Genomic DNA, 18,438 nt, shown 5'->3' with positions numbered 1-18,438 from the left:
GGGCATTCACATACTTGGAGGTATGTTGCAATAGTTTGGCTTATTATTTTATGAGCCCCAGGATTTGGAGAAGTTTATCTCACAGTGATTTGGTATACTACATGAAATTTTACTATTATTCAGACATTTTATTTTATGCACAAATGAGAGTTTAAAGAAATAAACCTTGAATTTATAAGCCTAACCCTACAATTTAATTGCTTTGGCAATTTTACATTAAATCATTTAGTCTTTTTCTGTTTTAGTTCCTCCACATACAAAATAGATATTAAAACCCTGTTAGGGGCAACTTCTAGATCCTAAGCTACTAGGAGTCAGATACAATAATCTCAGAATCACATAAGGGATATTCAAATTCTTGAGAAAGTGTTGCTTTTCAATGAAGATGTGCCTATCATTTAAAAAAAAGCTAACTTGGGGCACCTGGGTGGCTCAGCCGGTTAAGCATCCGACTTTGGCTCAGGTCATGATCCCACGGTTCATGAGTTTGAGCCCTGCATCGGGTTCTGTGCTGACAGCTCAGAGCCTGGAGCCTGCTTCGGATTCTGTGTCTTCCTCTCTCTCTGCCCTTCCCCCTTTCATGCTCGCTCTTTTTCTCTCTCTCTCTCAAAAATGAATAAACATTAAAAAATAAAAAAAATAAAGCAGCTAAAATACTTTAGATTTTTTTTTTGAAAAAAAATCACTGAAAGGTGACAAGTTAGGAAGAACACTAGCAGTAAAAAAACACCTGGGATTAAAATACTTCAATTGTTTTTTGTTACAATGAGCTGCTATAATTGACAAATGGTCTAATCATATTAAAATGTTCTTCATAGAAAATCACATCTTCATGAAAGACATAGAAATAACACAAACACATTTTCAGTGTTCTAATAACTATGTTAATAGACCCAAAGAATCATAGAATTGGATGGGACCATTATTGTGCAAATTTTACAAATAAGGAAATGAAGGCCAAGCAGTTTAAGTGGCTTTCCTTAAAATTTCACAGGCACTTAGGGACAGACCCATGGCTAGCTTTAAATATGTTTTTTCAAAATCCACTTTTTGTTTCTTATCATAAAGGAAAACAAAAACTTAGGGCTACAAGTGGTATCAACATAACAATGTAAGAATGAAGATAAAATAATAAGTGGTAAGACCTGGACCAAGAAGTAAGTTTATATGCCATGTTGTTATTTTGGACAATAGACACAAATATAATATGACTTGACTAGAAAATAATCTCAAAGAACTGAAATCATCAGATAATATCCAAATCTTGTTTTGCTGATCATTTTTTAATCTTTTTTTCCTAAAATTTCTTTACTAAAAGTAGTTGATTACTAAAATAATCTGGACCAAATAATACATATTTCACCTCCCATCAATTTACCTGCTAATTCTTAGGTAGCAAAGCTTAAAAAAGAAAAATAAAGGAAATGTAAAGGAAACCAGTGAAACAGTAACCAGTATGAACCATACAAATGATTTTATTTATTTTAAGAGAGAGGGAGAGACAGAATCCCAAGCAGGCCCAACACCAGGCTTGATCCCACCACTGTGAGATCATGACCTGATCCTAAATCAAGAGCTGGACACTTAACCAACTGAGCTACTCAGGCGCTCCACAAAATGACTTTAGAATAACAGAATTCGTTACAATCAGCAGTCCATATTGGCAGAGGGTATATAGCTAAAAATATCAAATGTTATTAGTGTCACCCTTATTTGGTGATAAGGATGAGACTAATTTCTTAAAAAACCCTTTCTTAATAAGAATAAAATGAATGCAGGCTAATTCCCTGAAGAAAAAAAATGGCAGAGAGAACGTGCTCAAATTCTTTTTTTTTAATGTTTATTTTTGAGAGAGAGAGAGAGAGAGAGAGCGAGCAGGGGAGGAGCAGAGAGAGAGGGAGACACAGAATCTGAAGCAGGCTCCAGGCTCAGCTGTCAGCACAGAACCCGACACGGGGCTTGAACTTGTGAACTGTGAGATATGACCTGAGCCAAAGTCAGACGTTTAACCTACTGAGCCACTCAGGCACCCCTCAGATTGTTTCTTTAGTAGCTTACCAAAGGATTTCAATGTGTATATCTCATGGTCCATCTAAAGTTAGAGACTGTGGTCCTCCAGTAGATTAATATTTCAGAATTTACTAATTGATTTATTGACATGAAGGTGACATTACAGTAATATATTTGTGTGTCTCTGGAACTAATGAACACATACTGTCATTTAAAGGTTAAGTTCTTCTGATGGTAGTTTGGTATTTTTCTTTGGAAACTGCTACCATAGGTATCCAATTTTACAACAACCAGAAATGTGGACACAGATGTTTAACTTCAAATATAGATAGAAACACTGCTAGAATATAAAATAAATCGCCAGGGAAGTTGTTTTTAAAGATCCTAAAACTTCAAAAATAGCCATATTTCTCATTAAATATGAGAACAGAAATTATACCTGTTAAAGTGTGTAGTTTTGAAATCTCAGCCTGAGGTTTTTAGTCAATAGCTATTTAAGTATTAATTTTTTCCTTCCCCAACACTTATATGTCAGTAAAATTGAATTGCCTTTTAAAGTTTATAATGGTTTGGTGCACCTGGGTGGCTCAGTTGGTTGAGCATCTGATTTCAGCTCAGGTCATGATCTCACTGTTTGTGAGTTCGAGCCTCACATCGGCCTCCCTGCTGTCAGTGCAGAGCCTGCTTTGGATCCTCTGTCCCCTTTCTGCCCCTCCCTGGTTCACATTCTTTCTCTCAAAAATAAATACTTAAAAAATTTTTGCAATAGTTTCATACAAAAACCCAGATTCCATCTGATAAGTCTTCAAACCATATGGAAGAATCATATTGGCTATTTGGCAAGTACATGTAGGTCTATTATAGGCCAAAAATACAGAGGAGAGACATCAAATACATTCAAAATGAGACAAGAGACCAGAAAAGTTATTGTGTTTTAACTTTAATAACACACTCAAAATTTTAACACAAGAAGGATTCACTATTTTAATTACCATTTAAACACAATTATAAAGAACAAAAGGCTGAACACATTTATGAACAAAGTACAACATCTATCTTTAGATTTGTGAGCTGCACAAAAACATTTAAAGTATACAGCATATGAAGTCACTGAATCACAGGGCTAGAAGAAAACCCCACAATTTAATTGCTGAACTACAATCAGATTGATCTTGACACTGAATATTTTTTCTCATGTGATGGTCATTTTGGCTCATCCACTAACCACATAGATGTCAACCACACGGCTTTGCAAATGTGGAATGGCAATTTATAGCTAAGATGAAGTAAAACAGATAACCAGAATAAAATCAGTTCCCTTAGTCACTGTTTTATATTTTCAAAATGCATACTTAAAATATTAATGAGATAAATTTTCACAAAACTCACATTACATGTACGAAAACTACAAATCAACACAGCAAGAATAGAGGCATATGTAGCCTCTGGCTTTAACCTCACACACTGGTCAAAATACTTAGAAATTCAAAGGATATGAGGTCACAATAAAGAGTGGAAAGCCTTAAGACAATTTAACACACTCATTGTAAAGTTCACCAAACTGAAGACCAAGGCAAATGAACCATAACAGTCCATGTGTGCTTTTGAAAATGACAGTAACTACCATAGTTGTGAGAAATGCAGGTTGACCGCTTTAGGAGAATATAACCTTCAAATAAGCAATGCAAAATTTCCCATTATAGGTGAATAAAAGTGAAAGCATGTTAAATGTTCAAGAGAAGTTACTTTTGTAAGTCAGGATGCCTTATGCTGAGGCTTTTGAATAAAGGAACACCACAAATAGAACAGTGAACACAAATTAGTACAAGTCAAGATAATAGTTATATAGAAGGTAAATTTTCTTGATACACAAAATCTGTTTTAATGAACTTTTCAGTAATTAACTTTAAATGAAGTGCATTAGCTCCAAACACAAGATGAACATGAAACCACTTAATAACTTTAAAGCTTATGTAATATTCTTGTTGAAAAACAGGTACTAAAATTACCAACAAAATGACAGAGTATCTTTAACGCAGTGCCCTCGTTATAACCTGTAACCAATTCATCTGCCAACTTTTAAGAAGTATTAGTTGGGCTATAAATTTTGTGCAAGTAGACTTCTACCTTATTGTTACCCAAGTTACAGATATCCAAGATACCAACGATGTGCACTTTATCCAGTTTAGTTACAGCTTTGATAATATCACCTGAAAGTAAAAAGCAGATGGTATTGTAAAATACTTAAATATTTACTTGGATTTAGTATCACATAAGCTGACTTTTTTCTTATTATAACATTAACACTGTCCCTCATCTTCTCTCTCTTCCCTCCAATTTATCACACAGTCATCAAAGTTACGTTATGCTAACTTCTGCACACAACAGTGAATATATCAAACAGATGCCACTAATAATGTCAAGATACAGGCTGGTATTCCAAAGTCATATTTAGTTATTTATTTGTTAAATTTTTTTTGGTAAAGTCAGTCTACATGTTTTCAAGGTTATTTATATGGTGCCAAGTCAACAACTTATTGTTACACTTCAAGGAAGTACAAAAATAATTTTTTCTATCTTGAAACATAATTATCAATTACTTACAAAACTTACAAGACATAAAGCAAAATACATATTTGAAATTGAAGTTTCTTTTAAACTATATTTCCTTTGGGGGCACCTGGGTGGCTCAGTCAGTTAAGCGACTGACTCTTGATTTCGGCTCAGGTCATGATCTCATGGTTCATGGGTTCCAGCCCTGCGTCGGGCTCTGTGCTGGCAGTGCAGGGCCTGCTTGGGATTCTCTCCCTCTGCCCCTACCTCACTTGCTCTCTCTCTTGAAATAAATAAACTTAAAAAAATAAAAGAGATCTGGTTTGAAACTTAGCTTATTAAAAAAATAATAAGGTATATTTCCTTTGAAGTAGCTTTATTGACTAACACTTAGCATTGGATACTCTCAAGAAGCTTTATCAAAAATGGGTCAGGTGAGTGACACTGCTATAAATGGCAGAGTAGGCAATTTCAGGGCTGGGTCCCTCAACTAAAGCAACTCACAGGCTGGCAAAAACTCTCAGATCAACTTCTGCAGAACTCTGGAATCTATACACAAACTTAAAATTATGGGGGAAGGATTAATAAAGAAAGAGCTGCTGCACTGTGGTAAGAATGTGCTGCGGTACTTTACGTTGCCCACCTACTACCTGTATCAGCAGCAGCCATGAAGATGGCAGCTGGCACGCCTGGTGCTGGCTGCTAGTACCAGATAGTGCGATGCAGAACTTATTCTCAAAGATGTAGTTGTGTGTTTTGCCCTGTAAGGCAGCTCGCTCAAGGAGACATGAGGGCTTGCTTTCATTTCATCTGATTTGGAGCATTCCCATGACTGGGGTAGCTTCCCCAGTGGCTTTTGTTGAAAACACATTAAGACAAAAACATTAGCCAGACTAAAAGAGCTGGGGAGGAAGGGGTTGGGGAAAAGATATGTGGGGGAAATAAGGGCTTTTAAAAGCTTCTGTATATACTGGGGCATCAAGAAGGCTATATGTACACTCAGTGCTGGACACATGCTCAGAAAAGACCTGATAAAAACTCTAATTGTTCACCTCTGGCTGGTCATCAGGCTCCGCACAGCAGGAAGCGAAAGCTAAGACAGAGTTGTAAACAGCCTGGGTAAGCACTGAAGGGGTGCCGTGACACAGATCCAACTGCAAAAACTGGAGATAATTTTTTCCTTGGTTTCCTTTCTCGCTTCCAGGTGTTTAAGGAAACTCTTTCAAAACACTATCTGACAGCTACTAAGCTAATGGATCACAGACTTCAGTGGCTAGATAAAGACTTGATTTTAAATATGAAAAAATGAAATCATTTAGAGGTTAAGTAACTTAAGCAAAGTCACATGGTGATTCTAATGTACACAGTCTGGCTTTGAGGCATGTGATCTTAACCTTTGTATACTAGGGTTACATCTCTGAAATTGTGCCTCAGGGCACCTGTGTGGCTCAGTAGGTTAAGCACCCGACTCTTGGTTTCGGCTCAGGTCATGATCTCACAGGTCCCTGAGATCCAGCCTTGTGTTGGGCTCTGTGTTGATGGGAGTGGAGCCTGCTTGGGATTCTCTTTCCCTTTCTCTCATGCCCCTACCCTATTCATGCGCACACGCACGCTCTCTCTCTCAAAATAAATAAACATTAAAAAAAAACACCTGTGCCTAAAAGCCAGTGTTGGATCTAGGTTTTGTGGGACCTGAAGGGCATGCTGTTTATGAAAAATAATATAAAATACAAAAGAGTACCAAAGCAAGTGAGGGCTTTTCAAGCCTAGGCTTCAAGAGCTTCACAATTAATTTTTTTAATGTTTATTTTTGAGAAGGAGGGAGGAAGGGAGAGGGAGAGGGAGAGGGAGAAAATGTGAGTGGGGGAGGGGCAGAGAGAGGGAGACACAGAATCTGAAGCAGGCTCCAAGCTGTTAGTACAGACCCCGATGCGGGGCTCAAACTCATGAACAGCGAGATCATGACCTGAGCCGAAGTCAGATGCTTAACCGATTGAGCAACCCAGGTGCCCCATGAGCTTCACAATTAAAGCCACCTCTGCTAGACATGTCACAAAATCTGATGAATGATTTAAAACTGTGCAAGTTCACTAATGCACAATGAGTATAATAACAACTGCTGCTACTGTATAACTTTCTTCTTCTTTGAAGGGGATGGACTTTAACCTAGATGCTTTGGAAAGATTTTGAGATGTCAAGATTTGATGCCAACAGAAACAACCCAAACCCTAATAATTCTAGTTGTTATCATATATTGACCTTTATAAATAATGACTTACAGAGTGCCTGAAACATGAAGTCTAAGTAAATCTACTGTTTAGGTGAGGAGCTCTGCCTACTTGTGTTAATACTTTGAGCAAATGACAACCTCTCAATCTGTTCATCTGGTACTACATCACAGAATGTTGTGAGGATTAAATAGACTGTAAAGCACTTAGGATGGTGGTTGATGCACAGCAAGCACTCAAATTATCATCAACAATCAGTCTCTACTTAAGAAAACCTAGTATGAAATGAGGATGTTATTATTTACATCACATAGAGATTCTTTTAAAAGGACTACAGATTTTTACCTAAAAAATGAGTTTTTCTAAATTTCACTTTAAATTGTTAGTACTGTTTACAAAAATTGTACACTTTTAGAAATGTCACAAATACAAAAAAGTGAGAAAAAGGCAGTGGAGTGTTCACTCCGTTTTCTTATGGGTGATCACGTGGGAAGACAAAGTGTCCTGGCATCTCTTGTTGCTAGGATGGGATCATGTAGGTAAGCTCTGGGAAATGAGAATGTGAGTAGAAATGGTATGTCACTTCCACTCCAATGTAATTAAAAGCTAGTGTCTCCTTCATCTCTTCCTTCCTCTGCCTAGACAACCCTAGAAGCTACTTGTTCCTGCTGAAGCTGCAACAAGATGTAAGCAGACTGGATTCATGAATCACTGCTGAGAAGAAAGCTAATGTCTGATTGCATCAGACTCAACTTGAGCAAGAAACAAACATTTATTGTGTTAAGTCACAGAGACTTTGAAGTGGCTTTGTAACTGCAAAACCACCTAACCTATCTTGTAATACAGTACAGTATTCTTGCCTGTAAAAATAATATGGGAAACCCTGATTACATAGGGAATAATAAAATTGGTATTTTTACATGTGTTAAAGCTCTTCCATATCGTGTTTCTGAAATGTTTATCGATGGAGAAGTTAACTCATGCTTTCAAATAGGAAGAAGGTGTGTATGTATGTGCATATATATATGAAATGTTTATGTGCATTACATACACACTTTCTTCCTATTTGAAAGCATTGAATTAACTTCTCCATTGATAAACATTTCAGAAACACGATATGGAAGAGCTTTAACACACACACACACACACACACACACACACACACACACACATCCTTGTAGCTCATAGTTAAAGATGATACCAATTAGGACATTATAGCAGTAAGCATTATTAAACACATGATTTGGGAAATAGAGCTAATTACTTGGAAAAAATAAAGCTAGGTCCATTATTTCATTTTCCATACCAAAATAAATTCCAAATGGTTTAAAATTTTAAACTATAAAAATGAAGACATATTAACAACAAAACCCTAAACAACCCAATTCAAAATGGTCAAAGGACTTGAATATACACTTCTCCAAAGAAGATATGGCCACTGAGCATATTAAAATATGCCCAACATCATTCATAATTAGAGAAATGCAAATCAGAACCAAAATGAGACACCACTTTAGGATGGCTGTTATTAAAAAACAAAACAAAACAAAAAACAGGGGCATCTGACTTCAGCTCATGATCTCACAGTGTGTGGGTTTGAGCCCTGCATTAGGCTCTCTGCTGTCAGTGCAGAGCCCACTTTGGATCCTGTTTCCCTCACTCTCTCTCTCTTTCTCCCCCTCCCACGCATGTGTTTTCTCTCTCTCTCAAAAAAAAAACACATAAAAAAATAAAAAAAAAACAGAAAATAACAAATATTGGTGAGGATGTAGAGAAATTGGGATCTGTATGCATTGCTGGTGGGAATGTAAAATCGTGCAGCTGGTGTGGAAAATGGTTTGGTGGTTCCTCAAAAAGTTAAATACAGAATTACCATATGACTCAGCAATTCCAATCCTAAATATGTTCCTAAAAGAACTCAAAGCAGGGATTCAGATACTTATACACCAATATCCATAGCAGAATTATTCACAATAATTATTCATAATAGCCGAGAGGTAGAAACAACCCAAATGTCCATCAATAGATGAATGGATAAACAAAATGTGGTATATAGACACAATGAAATATTCTTCAGCTATAAAAAGGAATGAAATTCTGATATTACACACATGGATATTACATTCTGTATATTACAACATGGATGACCAAGTGACATAGGTCAGACTCGCAAAGACTATATGATTCCACTTATATGAGGCACCTAGAATAGGCAAATTCATAGAGACAGAAAGTAAAATAGAGGTTACCAAGGGCTGGGGAGAGGGGGGCAATGAAGAGTTACTATTTAATGGTACCATAATTTCTGTTTGGGATGATAAAAAACTTCTAAAAATGGATAATGATGATGATTGCACAACACTGTCAGTGTACTTAATGTCACTGAATTGTACAATTAAAAAATGGTTAAAGTGGTAAATTTTATGTAAATTTTGCCATAATAAAGATTATATGAGTACAAAAATGAAATTATAAAAGTACCAAAACCCACAGTGAATTAAAAAAATAATCTTGGACTAAGTAATGCCTTTCTGAGTATGACATAAAACCAGCAGTCACAAAAATAAAAGATTGATATATTTGAGTATATAAAAATAAAATTACTTAAAATACCAAAAGAATCCTCCCACTGAACAAATTTAGTCAAAATGTGTAAAATTATTTGCAACACACAATAAAGGGTTAACTCTAATATACAAAGAAAACCTACAAATTAATAAGAAAAAGAACACTCACAGACAAATGGAAAAATAAAACTAGCATACAAAATTCATAGAAAGAAGAAATATAACTGACAAACATTATGAAGATATTCAAGCTTAGAAATAAGCAAATGAAAACAATGATAATAATAACTTTTTGCCATCAGTCTGCCAAAGACTAACAAGAACAATAATACCTAGCATTTCTAAGGGTGTGAGTAAAGTGGCACTCTTGCCTTTGGTAAAAGTGTAAATTGGCATAAACTTTTTGGATGACAATATCTACAAAAATTTTAATGCCTACATCTTTTGAGTCAGTGATTTCTCTTCCAAGAATTCATCTTACAGATATGTATGTAAGTACACAAAGATTATATATACATACACACAGAAAGATAGATACTCACTGCAGTACTCTTTGCTAAGAGCCAAAATATTTGGAAACAATCTCAATGTTCATCACTAGGGGATTAAGTAAATTTTGGTACATCCACGCAGTGATGTATTTATAGGTATTAAAATGAATGAAGTATCTCTCTATATACTAAATATGAAAGATATCCAAGATATATTGTCAAGAGGAAAAAGGTGGTTATGGAACTATATGTTTACTATAATTCCATTTATGTGTATTTCCTTAAGACTGTGTGTGTGGGTGATCAAGTGAGATTTATTCCTGGGATGCAAGGGTGGTTCAACATTTGCAAATCAATCAACGTGATGCATCACATCAATAAGAGAAAGGGCAAGAACCATATGACCATTTCAAGAGACACAGAAAAAGCATTTGACGAAGCACAACATCCATTCATGATTTAAAAAAACTCTCAACAAAGTAGGTTTAGAAGGAACCTCAACATAAATGCCATATATGAAAAACCCACAGCTAACATAATCCTTAATGAGGAAAAAACTGAGAGCTTTTCCCCTAAGGTCAGAAACAAGAGAAGGATGTCCACCCTCACCACTTCTATTCAACATAGTACTAGAAGTTCTACCCACAGTAATCAGACAACAAAAAGAAATGAAAGGTAACCAAATTGGTAAGGAGGAAGTAAAACATTCGGTATTTGCAGATGACATGATACTATACGTAGAAAACCTACTATAACTGATAAATGAATCTCAGGATACAAAATCAGTGTGCAGAAATCTGTTGCATTTCTATACAGTAATAATGAAAGCAGCAGAAAGAGAAATTAAGAAGACAATCTCATTACAATTACACCCAAAATAATAATGATACCTAGGAATAAACCTAACCAAAGAGGTGAAAGACCTGTACTCTGAAAACTATAGAACACTGATAAAAGAAATTGAAGCCAACACAAAGAAATGGAAAGACATTCCATGCTCATGGATTAGAAGAATACTGTTAAAATGTTTATACTACCCAAAGTAATCTACACATTTAATGCAATCTCTACCAAAACACCAATAGAATTTTTCACAAAACTAGATGAAAGAATCCTAAAATTTATATGGAACTGCAAAAGATCCAGAACAGCCAAAGCAATTTTGGAAAAGGAAAGCAAAGCTGGAGGCATCACAATTCCAGACTTCAAGTTATATCGCAAAGATGTAGTATTCAACACAGTATGGTACTGGCACAAAAACAGACACACGGATCAACAGAACAGAACAGAAAACCCAGAAATGAACCTACAACTATATGGTCAATTAATCTTTGACAAAACAGGAAAGAATATCCAATGAGATAGAGACAATGTCTTAAACAAATGGTGCTGGGAAAACTGGACAGCTACATGCAAAAGAATGAGCTTGGACCACTTTCTTATACCATACACACAAATAAACTCAATATAGATTAAGGCCTAAATGGGAGACCTGAAATCATAAAAATCCTAGAAGAGAGCTCAGGTAGTAATGTCCTGACATGGGCCATAGCAACATATTTCTAGATATGTCTCTTGTGGCAAGGGAAATGAAAGCAAAAATAAACTACTGGAACTACATTAAAATAGAAAGTTTACACACAACAAAGGAAACAACAAAACCAAAAAAGCAATCTACTGAATGGGGAAAAGACATTTGCAAATGACATATCCAATAAAGGGTTAGTATCCAAAATATATAAAGAACGTATAAAACTCGACAGCCAAAACTCAAATAATCCAATAAAAAATGTACAGAGGACATGAATTGACGTTTCTCCAAAGAATACCTATAGATGGCCAACAGACACATGAAAAGATGCTCACCATCACTCATCATCAGGGAAATGCAAATCAAAAGTACAATGAGATATCACCTTACATCTGTCAGAATGGCTAAAATCAACAACACAAGAAACAACAGGTGTTGGTAAGAATGTGGAGAAAAAGAATCCTTTTGTACTGTTGGTGGGAATGCAAACTGGTGCAGCCACTCTGGAAAACAGTATGGAGGTTCCCCAAAAAGTTAAAAATAGATCTACCCTACGATCCAGTAATTGCACTACTGGGTATTTACACAAAAAATTGAAAAACATTAATTCAAAGGGATATATGCACTCCTATGTTTACTGCAGCATTATTTACACTAGCCAAATTATGGAAGCAGCCCAAGTGTCCATGGATAGATGAATGGATAAAGATGTGGTATATATGTACAATGGAATATTACTGAGTTGTAAAAAAAGAATGAAATCTTCCCATGTGCAACGACATGGATGGAGCTAGAGAGTAAAATGCTAAGTGAAATAAATCAGTCAGAGAAAGACAAATATCATACGATTCCACTCATACGTGGAATTTAAGAACCAAAGCAAAGGAGCAAAGGAAAAAAAGAGACAAGCCAAGAAACAGACTCTTTTAACTACAAAGAACAAAATGATGGTTACCAGAGGGGAAGTGGTTGGGGGGATGGGTGAAATAGGTGATGGGAGATTAATGAGTGAACTTGTCATGAGGAGCACCAGGTGATGTATGGGATAGTTGAATCACTATATTGTACACCTGAAACTCATAGAACACTCTGCTAGCTATACTGACTTTAAAAAAAGTGTGGGGTGGGAGAAATATATACTGTTATATGCAAAAATAATATTTTAAAGAATTCAAAGAATACTGATTATCTCTAGAGAGGAGATGAGTGAGTTGGCAGCAGGAGATGGGCCTGCCTAGGCAGGGAGGAGAACTTTCACTTTTACCCTATAACTTTGTGTGCTGTTTGAATTTTTGAATTGTGATCATATATAGCTTGTATAGTAAAAAAGAAAACAGGCTATAGAAATGTTTAAAAGGTGATACAAATGTTATACTATTAGCATTTCATTATTCTGTACTTATTTTTATCTTTCAGTTTGGAGTTATGGAAAGAACGAAAATATTTTGAATCTGACAGATCTGAGCTGAAATGATAGCTGTTACCCATGCTGGTGAATCTCTCTGTTTTTCATTCTAGCCATCTATAAATAGGGGATAATAATGTTTACCTTTCAAGGCTCTTAGTAGGATTATTTGTAACTTATGTAAAATGCCCAGGCACAATGCTTGGCACAGAGCTAAATGGATACTATTATTATTAATAATTCATTGTCATGAAAAACATGACATCTTCTACTTGAAACAAATCAGATTGCTTTTTTTTTAAATATCAAAATTCTATTTTTTATTTTTTATTTATTTTTTGAGAGAGAGAGCATGAGAGGGGCAGAGAGAAAGTGGGAGAGACAGAATTCCAAGCAAGCTCTGTGCTGCTGGCACAGACCCGACACAGGGCTTGAACTCACAAACTGTGAGATCATGACCTAGCTGATATCAAGAGTTGGACACTTAACCAACTGAGCCACCCAGGTGCCCCATTTTTTTATTTTTCATTTTTTTTAGTTAGATTGCTTTTGATTTTCTTGCCCTTCATGTCTCAAGTATTAACTGCTTTGGCAGAAGGGTACCAGGTTTTTTCATTTGACCATGTTAGTAACTTCTGGAGAAAAACTGGCACTAGCAACTAGTAAGTAGCTGAGAATTTTGCCTTGATATTTCATGCCAATAATAACATACATATAGCAGAAGAAATTTAATGGAAGTAGATGTTGTATGAAGTAAGAAAATGAGTATATAAATATTTAAACCATGTATTAGGGAACTAATTAAGAAATCTGGAATTTCTGGAAATCTAAAGAGCTGCATTGTAGGAAGTAATACTGCAAGTCAACTAATAAACTATTTCTAAAAATGAACTGAAAAAAAAATAAGACTCTTGTCAAATCAGATATTCAAGCTCAGTTTGCAGTAACCATTATTGCCAAGAGTTACTTCATCAAAAGGCATAGCTCATAAGACTTGTTGAAAAACAATATACACTCAAGAGTTTCATCAGCTTACAAAGACCCACTGCAAAATCCCCAGATAATAATGGCTGTCTTAGAAGCTCTTTTAAATGTAATATCCTTATAAGCTCAGTGAAAACTGCTAGCAACTTTACTACATGCTTAGGAAGTACAAATGACAACAGGAAGTAGATAATTATACTGGACACATAATTTCACAGGAATAGAGAAGTAATTTAAAGTTGTTTGTTATGTAGCAGCCTAAACAATTGGTCGGTTGAAGGGTTTCACTATTGGGATTACATAAGCTCCTAGCAGTCCTCAAGGAATCTATTGCATAGCACATGAATAACTAAACATTTATAAGAAAAAACAACCACACTATATTATGCTATGGAGGTATTAAAATTTCAGGCAATTGTAAGGTGAAAGGACAAATCATCTCACCTGAGTTAAAATAAGAGCTGAATTTGTACTGCTCCATGTGCATACCACTTAAATCTAATGAACACTTACATTTAGAAATCTAGTATAAGAGAAAATTCTTAATGTATGCCTGGAATAAAAACCATTAATTTATATAATTTTATTTAAAAATATATTCTTGGGGCTCCTGGGTGGCTCAGTCAGTTAAGTGTTCAACGTCGGCTCAGGTCATGATCTCGTGGTCTGTGAGTTCGAGCCCTACATCAGGCTCTGTGCTGATAGTTTGGTGCCTGGATCCTGCTTCAGATTCTGTGTGTCTCTCTCTGCCCCTCCTCTGCTCATGTTCTGACTCTCTCTCTCTCTCAAAAATGAATAAACATTAAAAAAAATTTAAAAAATATGGGGAATCTGGGTGGCTCAGTCACCCAGTTGACAGTCACCCAGTTGAACGGTTAAGCGTTCAACTTTGGCTCAGGTCATGATCTTGTGTTCATGAGTTCTAGCCCCGCGTTGGGCTCTGTGCTGACAGCTCAGAGCCTGAAGCCTGCTTTGGATTCTGTGTGTCCCTCTCTCTTTCTGCCCCTACCCTGCTCGTGCTCTTGCTCTCTCTCTCTCAAAAATAAAAAAACATTAAAAAAATTTAAAAAAATAAAAAAAATACTCTCATATATAAGTCTTGGGGTACCTTTGCCAAATAACCCTTTAAACTATATTAAATGTTAAGGCTGTAACTGGTTACATGGTAACATCTTAAGATTGGAACTGTTTACAATACTAATTTTGTTTTTGGGGTGAAAGGAATACTGAAATGCTCTTACCTGCAAGTGCTCTTGGCAGTCTGTCATTGCCAGGTGTTTCCTGCGGATACACACAGCTGTAGTTCATGCAGGTTAGTAATGTATCGATTTGAGATGTACGGAGATCTTCTGGAGAATACATGGGCAGGAATGCAACATCGATTGCTATCTCATGGTTCAGTCCTGTTATAGAAAAACCACAGTTTGTTAAAAGTGGGTTAATACATGAAGCTAATGAGGCCAGGTTTGCTGGTTTGATCCTGACATGTGCCAAACAGCTTCACACCTATAAAAGCATGATTTCAAATCTAGGAACTAAACCCTTTGCTGTGCAAAACTTTACAAATACATGCTACTGGTTGAAAGAGAAGACACTTCAGTGCAGTTTATCACCACTGCTGAAAATAACTATCCAAAATGTTTTACCTACTGATAGGAGGTTACAATTTTAATATCCAGAGGATGGCCTGGTCACATAAATGAAGACATGTAGAACACTTTCTTGGTTATTATGTGAGGGGCCATTACAGGATAGAACAATTCAGAGGTAACTACTGGTTCCCTTATTGTCATTTGGACTTAGGGATGTATGACTCAAACAAAGCCAGGATGGTAGTGACAGGGTCCCATGTGTCCTCAATTATACATTACAAACTTCAATTACTCACAGAGGTCTAGAACAGGGGTCAGCAAATTATAACCTGGGGGGGTCAAATCTTGCTTGCACCAGGCTTTGTACAACCCATGAGCTCAGAATGTTTTGTTTTTAATCTTAAATGGTTGAAAAAAATCAACAGAATATTTTGTGATACGTGAAAATTATATGCAATTCAAATTTCAGTGTCTATAAATATTTATCCCCAAAGAGCATGCACATTCATTTATATATTGTCTATGGCTGCTTTCACACTAAAACAGCAGAACTAAGTAGTTCAGACAGATGCTGTATGACCTGCAAAGCCTCAAACATTTACTACTTGGCCCTTTACAGGACAAATTTATTCCCTTGTACAGAACACACTTAAGGTTATCTTTTGGTTTTAGGATCTTATCTTTTAACAAATAGTACAGTAATTAAGAGATGTAATCCTCTCTTCTGAGTCCATTGCTCATGCCATGCTTAAAATGGACAGGCTATTTGGTCTCATAACACAACTTTGGTTTCATACTTTTACAAAAGGTACAATCAATTCACCACCTTCACATCTGATATTCACCAGTTATTTTAACCAAAATCTGGGAATATGTATACTTCCAGTGCTATTAGGAGAGTAGTATTTCTCAATCTTAATTCCACTGTTGCATACTTCACAAGCTGGATACACTGTTGTCATTGGCTCTAGTGTAGCTGTGAGTCTCCCTTAGGTAGGTAAGGGAAACTGGATGGGCTGCTTCTCTGGAGTATGCCAGAATTTTAAGGAGTGTGGTAAGGTCTCCCCTCAGATGATTTTGATAGGTTACCCCCTCCTACCAAGATTCCATAAGAATCAGTGAATCACTATCATTTATATTAGTTCTCTGGATTTCATTTCTGTATTAAGTTAAACCATTAGAGAGCTAAATTCTTGGATTATGTAATAATTAAGGCGAAAATATACTCCTTTACAGAAATGTCTTACTAAGATTTGACTATTATACTGATTATATATTATAAGGTTGACGTAAGACTCAATTATCTGAAGAGCAATTCCACATTTTAAAAAGGAAAACTATAGCTGCAAATATCCATCCATTTGTTATTCTGTGCTATTTACACAAGAACTTCATATGGTAAATTCAGACTTGAGTTTTGATAGAGGAAAAAAATAACAGGCTTCCTATATATGAGTGTTTGTTTTCTCTGAAATAGAAGATACGTTTAGAGACTCAGGAGACATGATTTCTAATCATGGCCTGGGTTCTATCTAGCCAGGGGGTAGGACTAAATGATATCCAAACTTCTTTTAACTTTAAAATTAAATACCTCATCAGGAATCCCCTTTATTTCTTCTTTCCAGAAAGCTCACAAAAAATTACTGCCAAATGCTAATTTAGTTGTTTGCAAGTACCTGATAAAACATACTTTTTCTGTTTCCTTTTAAACATTGTTTTGTTTTATCCATCTGTGGCTTATTTTTCCTTGTATTTTATCCCTGTAAACCACCTTAAGTCCTTGAAAACAGGTAGGATATAAAACAGCATGAAAATGGGTAGGATATAAAACAGCATAATTCTAATATAGATTAGAGATGATTGGGCAGAATGACAAATTTGCCCTCTTCACATTTGATTCTTGCTTTTAAGTGATACAAAGAGACCAAGTAACGCAGTCTAGTAAAAAAAAAAAAGTTTGAAACTTAGGTCTGACATGTCTAAAAAGAGTCAGCGGAAATTCATTACTTTTCATAAATTATTCACACATGCACAATCACATGTATGCACATACTTATGTGTGAGGAGGCAGAGAAGAGAGAGTGGGAGAGAGTAAAAAGGAGGAAGAATCTTGATAAAGGTCAAGGTAATGCATTCCAGTGCTGTAGATACAAAAATCTTTGAAATGAATTTTCTTTCAGCCATTAATTTACTAATGACTTTTCCTCATTCTTTTATTTTAAGGTAACATGACCTTCCCTTAAGATACAAATACAAATAAATTTTTTTGTTGTTAACTATGAGAATAGCTTATTTTGGCTAAGATTTTATTTAGGAATTTTTTTTGTGTGTACATTTTTCATTCATTGGAAACAAATGTAAAATGTAACTTTAAGAATGTGTTGACTTTTTAAAAAGTTTTTATATAAATTCAAGTTAGTGAACATACAGTGTAATACCAGTTTCAGGGGTATAACATAGCGATTTGACACTTCTGTACAACACTCAGTGCTCATCAAAACAAATGTCCTCCTTAATCCCTGTTACCTATTTAATCCATTCCCCTCACCCACCTTCTCTGTGGTAACCATCAGTTTGTTCTCTTAAAAAAAAAAGTGTTGCCTTTTAAATTTCTGTAAGTTTTATAGCTACTTCTCAGTTTTGAACTGCCTGAGAAAAATCAGTTTATTTTCCCTTACAGACCAGGGAAGTTTTTTAAGTAGGTTCTTTCTGTTACAACCTGAGTTAGTTGAGAATTTTATTTTCTTCAGGGGCTAAACAGATCTCTGTTCATAGAAGCCTCTCTAGATTAGTATGATTGGTACCTTTTTTCTTTAACTTACATTTTACCTTTCAATAGTTCAGATACACCAAGAAAGAGGCAGAAAACATGAGCAAGAAAGTGGTGGCTAAAGAAGAACAAAATCAGTTTTAGAAGTAGTCAGGTTGTCAGGGGTGAGGAAAGTTCCCTTGGTTCCCATTCTCTTCTGCCCAAATACTTTCCTAGGACTTGCCAATGTTTAAAAGCCCACAGAGCTTAATGTATTCCAGAGTCAGTGCTCCATTCCTTTGGTTTGAGCCAAGCAGGAGCGTTCCTT

At 35.7% G+C, this 18,438-nt stretch overlaps 1 protein-coding gene across 1 annotated transcript in view; it reads right to left on the bottom strand.

The window, feature by feature from the left end:
- Window positions 1-2,969: 2,969 nt before the first annotated feature.
- The window catches only part of RADX (RPA1 related single stranded DNA binding protein, X-linked), a 92,454-nt gene continuing 76,985 nt past the window's right edge, over window positions 2,970-18,438 (bottom strand). The window contains exons 13-14 of the mRNA XM_047844975.1: window positions 15,011-15,172; window positions 2,970-4,220 (exon numbers count right to left, since the gene is read on the bottom strand). Of these exons, the coding sequence (XP_047700931.1) occupies window positions 4,090-4,220; window positions 15,011-15,172 (293 nt within the window). The 3' untranslated portion in view covers window positions 2,970-4,089. The remainder of the gene's footprint in view (window positions 4,221-15,010; window positions 15,173-18,438) is intronic.

Source organism: Prionailurus viverrinus, chromosome X (genome assembly GCF_022837055.1).
Source record: "Prionailurus viverrinus isolate Anna chromosome X, UM_Priviv_1.0, whole genome shotgun sequence".
Taxonomy (NCBI): Eukaryota; Metazoa; Chordata; class Mammalia; order Carnivora; family Felidae; genus Prionailurus; species Prionailurus viverrinus.
Note: the sequence above shows the minus strand (reverse complement) of the source record. Positions and strands in the feature narration are given on the sequence as shown.